Raw genomic sequence first — 9345 nt, forward strand, 5'->3', positions numbered from 1 at the left:
ATGCAATAGATTAATTTAAAACTTTATATGATGAAAAGTTTACTATTTTGAATAACTTAGATTTTTAAAAATAAAATTTTTAAATTATAAGTTAAAACAAATAAATTTCATTTCAATTTCAATTATATCTACCAAAATAATCTTAAATCTAACCCAAAAATATCACAATATTTTGAAATTATACAAAATTCACGTCTATGGGAATTTGACATTGTGAACTTAAATTTTAATTTATATCTTTGGGATTTAGATATTGCAATTTAAATAAGAAAGTTTGGAATTCGAAAGAAATCAAGAGAATCGAAAATAGAAATGCAAACTTGATAAGAAACAAAAAATGAGATAAAAGTGAGTGGTTGTAGCATTAAATAATTTGGATTAAAGAAAAATAATTCTTTTTTAACTTTTTTCAATTTAATAGACAAAAACAAAATTAAAAAAATGGAAGAAAGCATCAATAAATTAAAATCAAAGAGGTTTGATTAAAAAGAGAGTGACAAAAAAAAAGAGGAGAGAGAGTGTGTGTGTGTGTTGAAGATTAAAAAGAAAGAGTCACGAAAGAATGAGATTTTGTAAGAAAAATAGAAAAAAAATATGGATGTTTGTTTTATATATATAAGTTATCAAAAAAAATAAATAAGATATGATGGTGTAATGGTTACTATATTGGTTAGACCTTACAAAGGTCTTGAGTTCAAATCTTGATAGAAACATTTTGCAAAACTTTAAAAAAAAAAAAGAGGGGAAACTTGAAAACCGGTTCAATCCGATTCGATTCGGTTCAGCGGTTTTCACGGTTTTGATCGGATTTGACCGATTTTCTGACAAAGTCAACACTATCATAGAACCGGACCGGTGCATTGGCTGGTTCGCAGTTCAATCGGTCGAACCGATCGGTCCAGTCCGATTTTCAAAACACTGGTACATACAGAGCTGAATGTAAACATTACTAAACCTCAAGTTTATAAGACATTCATGAAGGTAAAAATTTTGATCCATGGGAGCTACAAAGATCAGTACAATAGATTGTGGGGTTATTGTGAAGAACTAACGAAGGCAAATCCTGATTCTACAATGTACATGGAGACTACATTAGATAAAGATTCCGGAAAACAAAGATTTCAGAGACTTTACATTTGCTTCGAGGCACTGAAGAGAGGATTTAAATCTGGTTGTAGGAAGATAATTGGAGTTGATGGTTGCCACTTGAGAGGTCCACATTCGGGTGTGTTATTAACTGCAGTTGGAATAGATCCAAATGACTGTATTTATCCAATTGCATAAGTAGTAGTTGAAGCAGAAAATAAGAGGTCATGGAAGTGGTTTATTGAATTCTTGAAATATGACCTATCCATCAACGATCACAGAAATTGGAGTTTCATAAGTGATAGACAGAAGGTGAATCAAATCAGATTACATTGTTTGTATATGTTTATTGCAAATATATGAATGCTTACTGATTGTTTCGAACCCGCATTTGTCTTTTTTGCAGGGTTTAGGATCTGCAATTTAGGAAGTCATTCCTGATGTTGAGCACAGACATTGTATAAGGCACTTGCACAACAACTTCAAAAAGCATCATCTGGGTGAAGCATTGAAGGAAAGGTTTGGGACATGTGCAAGGTCATCGTATATGAGGATGTTCAAAAATCAAATAGAGTGTTTAAGGGGTTATGATGTAGCTACTTGGAAGTGGTTAAATGACAACATCTCTCCCTATCACTGGTCAAGATCACACTTTCGAGTGGTTTTAAAATGTGACATTCTCCTTAATAATTTATGTGAAAGCTTTAATTCGGTCATAACGAATGCAAGGGAAAAGCCAATCCTTGAAATGTTTGAGACTATCAGAATCTATCTAATGGAAAGGTTTTGTACGAAAAGGCAGTGGATGAAGAAAAGGAGTGATAAGATTTGCCCAAAAATTCAAAAGAAACTGGAGAAGGCAAAAACAGAAGTAGTTGCAAACATTGCGAGATGGTCTAATCAAGATAAATTTGAGATTACACACATGTATGGAGGCAAACATGTGATGGACTTAAAACAGCAGATCTGTAGCTGCAAGAGATGGGAGTTGACTGGATTGCCATGCTGCCATGTGATTTGTTATATTTCTTTAATAGGTCAAGAGCCAGAACGCCTTGTTCATCATTACTACTCACGAGATAGTTACTTGAAGGCTTATGAGCCAGCAATTGCTCCTTTGAGTGGGCCAAATGTTTGGGTGCAATCGGGTAAGGATCCTGTCTTACCACCCTCGAAGTTGAAGTTACCTGGTCGGCCAAAGAAAGTAAGAAAAAGGGAATCAGAAGAGTCTAGGCCTAATTTGAAGGGGGTTACCAAACTTTCCAAATTTGGCTTTGTTAGAATGACATGTAAAAAATGCAATCAAAAGGGGCATACAATGAGAAAGTGTCCACTGCTGGTACCTTCTAATGAGTTTGGTGTATCTAGCAATAAGAGGCCACCACCGTCCAACTCTAACAAGTGTGGCAAATGTAAGGCACTTGGCCATAATAAGAGAACTTGTCCACAAAATCTCGGGACAAAGGAGAATGCTATGTGTGAATTACCCCCAAAACCTGGTAATTTGACCTATCTCTCCACTGATTTTATGGTGTAATACTTAACTAATGGTGCTTTGATATGTATAGATCAAGTGTTCGACAAGGAACTGACTGAAGTACCTCCAGAATCTAGCTCAATGCCAGATGTTCCAACTAGTCAGCAATAGGATTTTTCCATTTATTTGTAGTTCATAATAATTTTATTCTTGTACTTGTTACTTTTTAACTTTATTTCATGGTCATGTGATAAAGCACAGGCTGTTATTGATGATGTAGAGGTTATTGATTTGCAGTCATCAGCTCAAGAAGAACTACCTGAAGTGCAAAAGAAATTCACCAAGTGTTCATTTTGTCATGGCTTAGGACATAACCGGCAAACATGTGGAACCTGCCAAGCTTGAGCATGGAGAAAAAAGAAGGCTGCTATGACTATTTTTGGTCCATTCCCTCCATCAAAGGGAAAAATGACTAGGAAAAAGGAGGCAATAAGTTGAAATAATTTATAAAGTTAACAGCATGTCTTGCACATTTGTTGGACAATGATTTTGACATGACTTAAAAGAAGACTGTTTATGGCTTTTCACATGTGATTTTATTTGTACAGGCACATGGGCTATTAGATGAAGAAGATGATATTGTTGCCCGGTCAACTAAATGGAGCTTGGAAATAAAAAGTTTCTATTGTGTGGGACATGCTTTGTTTTGTACATTAAGAGCTTCTGTTTTGTCATAAAGTACTAATTGGATTAACAATAGGAATTTGATGCATTTTGGTCAATATACATGTGTCAACTTCTAATGATATAATGTTGCTGCATTTTGTCTAAAGCGAATTCAGTGCTTTTGTAAAATTCAGCCCACTATATTGGCAATGTCGCACCTATGTTGATGACTATGAACTTCTATTGGCACTCTTCCTGTACCATTTACTTTGACTTTTTTCTTGTTGTTTAGCATTTTACATGATACATTTGGTAATTGTGCGAGTAGGGATTGTCAAAATTTAAGACGGAACTTTGTCAAATTTTTTATACAACTTGAGGTGAATCTCTGGTCAAATTTTAACAAAGACGCCTTTCAAGGTAATGTACCCAACAACTGACAAAATTTCTCAATCATTTTATAAAGATGTCGTTTGAGATAACGTGCCCAACAATTTTGACAAAATTTCTCAATCATTTTACATAAACATCATTCGAGACAATGTTCCATTTTAGTACATAAACATGTTCCATACACCAATGTCTACATTCCAACATTACAGCATTCAAATTATATGAAGCAATTTCTCAACTTCTAACTTCATACAACAGGATCTAATGTAGCATTTTTAAATTGACATTCCTTTCATTGCCATTGGGTAATAATACATCAATAACCATAATACATATGCAACCCACGACTAGCATCAGCCATTTCCTTGCTGCTTTCAACTTCCTAATTTCACTTTTGAGCGCCTTGTTCTCTTTTTCAAGTTTACATATTTCAATTTTCATGAAATTGTTTTCTTCCTCAGATTTCCTCAAATTCTTCAAAATTTTTGCCATCATATTTTTTGTCATCTGTTGCATAGGAGGATCATACCACAGAAAATAATTGCAGGCTTTTAGTGTCTACAATGACCATTAATTCCAGCCATTAGTTATAGTAAATTATATAATACATCAAAATATACAAGCAATATGTTGTGATTAATTGTAAAAATTACCCCGTAATTTATGCATCCATTAAATTTTCTGCTTAGGTTCGCCAATGTCCATGAAGCTACAATTCTACATTCTTCACGGCAATGACAAATTATTGCCTCATTCCCATTGTAGAATTCTACCATTTTTTCCTTCACCCCTGTTGATTGCCCACTTGCTCGACTATCCAGATTTGAGTGTTGGCTACTACATAAACTTGAGGTGGAGTTGTCGAAGTTTCTGCTTGATTGCATTTCATTTGCAAATATCTAAGTTCAGTGACTTGCCGTAATTTCTATGAGTTCTTCTCTCTCAATTTTCAGAGGTTTCTTTTCCTTCATTCATGTCAAAGTTGCTATTATAATCCCTATAATTAGACAATTGAACCTATCATTCCAATTATACCCTTGGTCCGCCGTGAAAAATACATAAAATGTGGTGGTGCTGCCTAATAAGTCATACATTGAACCCGATAAATTTGTTTGAGGACTAAATTCGTGAAAAAGACCGTAAAGGACTAAATTGGTTTAACTGAAAAAGTTTAGGGACCAAATTGGCGATTTTCCCAAATTCAGCTTAGTTTTTCGTTTTTGCTTTCTTATAGCTCGTGATTGATTGCTTTCTTAATTTGGTTTGTGTTTGCAGTGATAATTTGTTGAGAGGGTGCCAGAGGAAATTGCTGCTGGTCGAAATGAGTCGGTCTGCCTTTTGCAGCTCAGGCTCTAATCTCGTTCCAAAAACTACGGAGGCATTGAATCCTTTAAATAGGCCCAAGAAGCATCATTATCTGGTAGGTCTCCTCTCTGTTCTAAGCATTGGTTCAATTTTTAATCTTGAATAGTTTCTTTTGTTAACATTTTAGAATTGGAGAAAACAAAAATGGTTGCTCAATCAAGGCTAGTATTGAAAGAATATCCATTAAAATTCATTAAGATTCAGGAGCAAGGAAATCTATATGATGTGGAGTAGAATGGTTTCATTTGCCCCCTTTATCTGAGAGCATATGGGCAAATTTGTCCAAGTAAAATGATTACATACATGCGATAGATTCAAAGTTTTTGATCCCATGTGCTTGACAAGTATTTATTCTTTATGCAACTACTGAGAAAAAGAGAGGCTTTTACAGCCATGAATTGGTTGAAGAAGCTATGTTCACTTTTTCACAATTTGTTGCGCAGTTTATAGTGTTCTTGACAGATTCTTTGAGGGCAAACATGTCAAGCTGATTGTGTTTCCTCATACAGAATGGGAGGCAGAGGACGAACTTGTATCAGAAGAATCATAGAGCATCAAAAGTTCTTGCTTATTATGGGTTAAGAAGCCCGCCCTACAAGCTTGTGAGCTTTCTGTGTTCTTTGCATTGATTATGAAAGATGGTATCACAAGCTTTCTGCATTCTTCGCATTGATTATGAAAGATAAAATCGGTCAATTTGCTTATATTTCTTTACTTGGAAGATGTGTGACACTTCACATTAATTTTCTATGGTTCGTTCAATAATTTTTTGACACAGTAGCTGTCAAGTTGTATACTTATAGGCCTAATAATCACTCTTTCGAAAGTTACTCCATATAATTATTGGTAGATAACTGTTCAACTCATGTTCTTGGGGAAACACCAGATCCCAATAATGACTCTTTTGTTTGCACCGAATTGGATGCACATCAGTGAAATTTTAAATACATCCTGCCAGCAATTTTTGGGCCAGTTGATATCTTGGCTTCTTCCTTCTTGCTGCCTATTATCTCCTTTTGTTTTTTTAGATGGAAGTATCATGAATTGAAGAACAAGAATAAGTCTACATGTGATTGCTCAAAATAAAATAAAATTAAAAGGTCTATGAGCGATCAATGTGATCTTCAAGTGGTCTTTAGTCACACCATACTGAACTTATTGAGATGTTACTTGGTCATGTTCTTCATTTATTTGTAAAGGATATTTTGATTGTTGATGTGGTTAAATGATTTCATTCAGCATTTTGACTTAAATATTGAAAATTATTTTCCAATTTTTGGTTTAGGATGCACTAGAACCATATATGAGCCAAAGAACACTTGAGATGCATTGGGGAGAGCATCATGGTGGTTACGTCGATGCTTTGAATAAACAGCTTGCGAAGAATGATTTATTGTATGGCTGTACCTTGGAAGAACTCATTAAAGTGACTTACAATAACGGAAACCCATTGCCTGAATTCAACAATGCTGCCCAGGTATGGAAGACAGCAAGAGTCTCCTGCAGGGGTGTTCAAGCATTTTTTTCTCCTTTTGCTCCTCTTGCTCACTGAAATCTTACCCTTGCACACCTCCCCTGTCTCTTTGTTTCTCCATATGTTTGTTCCTAACGTGAGAAATTAGGGTTTTCTTCTTCCTTTTTTCCATTGGGTGCAATTACACCAGGATGAATGCACAGGGTGCTGCCTGTCAAGACTCTGAAGTTTAGAATGCTTGATTGAGAGTAATATTAGGATATGTTACCCCCAGGAATTCCAACATCCCTTCTACTCAAAATTATTAGTTTTTGCTGATAAATTTGCTTTTCCTGGTCTGAGTACTATCTTGTTTGGCCATTTTATTTTTTACATCCATCTATTCTTATAATTTGATTTAACAAAATGAGTTGTGACATCCATGTTTTTGACCCTCACTTTCAGGTCTGGAATCACGATTTCTTTTGGGAATCCATGCAACCAGGGGGAGGTAGCTCTCCAATACTGGGTCTACTTCAGCAGATTGAAAAAGATTTCGGTTCTTTTACCAATTTCAGAGAGAAGTTTATAGATGCAGCTCTAAAGTTATTTGGATCTGGCTGGGTTTGGCTTGTTTGTAAGTTCTTTCTAGAGTAGATTGAAAGGCATATTGTAGTTTGAGATTTGAGTTACTTCACCTAGTGTTTATCAACCACATGGCAGTGACTTGACGAATTCTGCAACAGTATCACTCACACTTTGATTTTGCATCCTCTGTTTTTAATTTACAATCATTATCCTGGGATGAACATTTTAAAGCTTTTGATTGCTATGCCATGTGTTGTTTAACAAGCTCGTAAAAAAAAAAAAAAAAAAAAAAAACTTGACTTTGACCGCATCTTGCTGCTCATGTTGATACGAACACTTTGTGGTGCATTTTGTAGAAAGATAAAAGGGTATCTAAAAGTCCTATCTCTGGTTCCTGGATCTTGTGTAATTAAATTGTCACCAATGTTGTCTCTTGTTGTTTAATTTACTGCATAGAAACTCTTAAATTCTTCTTGTGATTAGTTGAACACCAGTGGATGGTCCGACAAGTAAATGTAGAAAATCTGGGTTATATAGATGCATCAATATCAACTATACTCTGTCGTAAAGCCCCACTAGTAATGATTTGATAGTTTTCAAGTCAAGATACAATTATGTAGTCTTAACTCCTATTATGCTCTTAAGTTGTACTCCCTATTTTTGAAAAAGAAATAGACTCAAAATCCATCAAAAAGATGGACCAATAACTGTTCATTCCCTGCTTGTTGCCCCAATTTTCTCTTGAATCTTTTGAATGATTAGTGTTGTCATGGAACATGGAATATGTGAACGTAAACCAAAGAGTGATAGCTTTTGCTTATATAGGCATAATTTCTATTGGATTTTCTAATTCTTTTCCTACTGTTTTTCTAGTGAAAAGAGAAGAGAAACACCTTGCAATTGTCAAAACATCAAATGCTGTCAACCCTCTTGTGTGGAATGATATTGTAAGAAAAATTGAACTTCTGTGTACATTGTCTATTCTTTTGTATGCAGAGGTATAGTCTTGGCCTTAATGTTGCATTTGTCTTTTATTTTGCAGCCTATCCTCAATTTGGACATGTGGGAGGTAAGCTGATAACGACTCTCTGTCTCAAATCAAGCACACACATACAGCATTGGTGCACATGCACAGCTGAGGTGACAAGGTTAAACACGAGAAGTGTTACATATTTTTAGGATTACTAAAATGACTGATGAGATCTTTTCCTATTTTGCAGCATGCTTATTATTTGGATTATAAGGTATGCCATGCTTCAGTCTGACCGTTAATTAAGAGTATTTGCAATCAATTAATCTTCCAGGATTTACTTCTGGCAGAATGACAAAGCCAAATATGCGAATGTATTTATGAACCACCTTGTATCTTGGAATGCGGCAATGGCTCGCATGGCTCGTGCACAAGCCTTTGTAAATTTAGGCGAACCGAAGATTCCTGTTGCATGAGATTCTTCACACTATCTTTGAAAGAGTCTTAACTGCTCTCATATGCTAAAAGGAGGATATTGGAACAAGTGGTTTTGGCAATTCTCTATATGCACTGGATTGTTGATCACTCGAAGATAGTCACAACCAAGTGACAATCTGGGCTTCTGAAAAGTCGCCAAGGGGAAAATGACCCTTTTGACGAGCATTTCCAGATTTTGCTTTGCTTAAAAGCGGTGTAGTCCTTCTGTTGAGTAATAGATGCTCTGATGCGGTGATGTTCCATAAGAATTCATTTATCTTATTCTGTATGCCATTTATTCTTTGCTTCTCTTATTACATGTAGCAGTTTCATCTTATGCATCATGAGACTGTTCCAAGATGTTGGTTTTGCATCATGAAACAAGCTCCTTTTTTTAGGGTTAAAAACATAAAAGCCCCCTGTGGTATAGCTATTACACATAAAAACCCCTCGTAGTTTCAAATCATACCTATCGGTACCTCATGGTTTGAAAAAAAGTGCATTTTCACGGAAATCGTTAATGAAAACACGATTATCAACCACGCATTGAAAAGGAGCGTGGTTGCTTCGGAAAATGGTTTTTTAACTCAAAGTTTGAGCTGATATTCCTCTTGTGCCCTTGACAACTTTTTAAAACCTCAAGCCAATCAGCTTCTTCGGACTTTGGAGAAACCCAGCTTCTTTGACCGAAGGTCTGCTCAAGCTCTCGTGCCTCAGGAGGAAAATCTGCAGGCTCGTGCTTCCTTAAGTGCAAGTTTCAAAAGGTAAAATCTTTAACCATTTGGAATATCAATAAATTCTTATAATGAACTCTATATTTTTGTTTGTGTAAATAGTGAAGGGAATAATTAAGAAACCGTACGATGATGT

General features: G+C 35.4%; 1 protein-coding gene across 3 annotated transcripts; it reads left to right on the forward strand.

The window, feature by feature from the left end:
- Window positions 1-4728: 4728 nt before the first annotated feature.
- LOC113713382 (superoxide dismutase [Fe] 3, chloroplastic) lies at window positions 4729-8789 on the forward strand. Of its 3 annotated transcripts, none has more exons than XR_003453529.2 (8): window positions 4729-5042; window positions 5497-5589; window positions 6273-6464; window positions 6906-7077; window positions 7902-7975; window positions 8071-8168; window positions 8249-8272; window positions 8349-8525. XR_003453529.2 is itself a non-coding variant. In XM_027237102.2 (8 exons), exons 1-8 carry the CDS (start codon window positions 4944-4946, stop codon window positions 8472-8474), a joined length of 807 nt encoding a protein of 268 aa, XP_027092903.2. In that variant the 5' UTR covers window positions 4729-4943; the 3' UTR covers window positions 8475-8789. The 3 variants fall into 3 exon arrangements, 2 of the variants coding, with proteins under 2 accessions (XP_027092903.2, XP_071925656.1); XM_027237102.2 differs by having other exon boundaries at window positions 8071-8097; window positions 8349-8789; XM_072069555.1 differs by lacking the exon at window positions 6273-6464 and having other exon boundaries at window positions 8071-8097; window positions 8349-8789.
- The last annotated feature ends 556 nt before the right edge of the window (window positions 8790-9345 follow it).

This window comes from Coffea arabica, chromosome 10c (genome assembly GCF_036785885.1).
Source record: "Coffea arabica cultivar ET-39 chromosome 10c, Coffea Arabica ET-39 HiFi, whole genome shotgun sequence".
NCBI classification, from domain to species: Eukaryota; Viridiplantae; Streptophyta; class Magnoliopsida; order Gentianales; family Rubiaceae; genus Coffea; species Coffea arabica.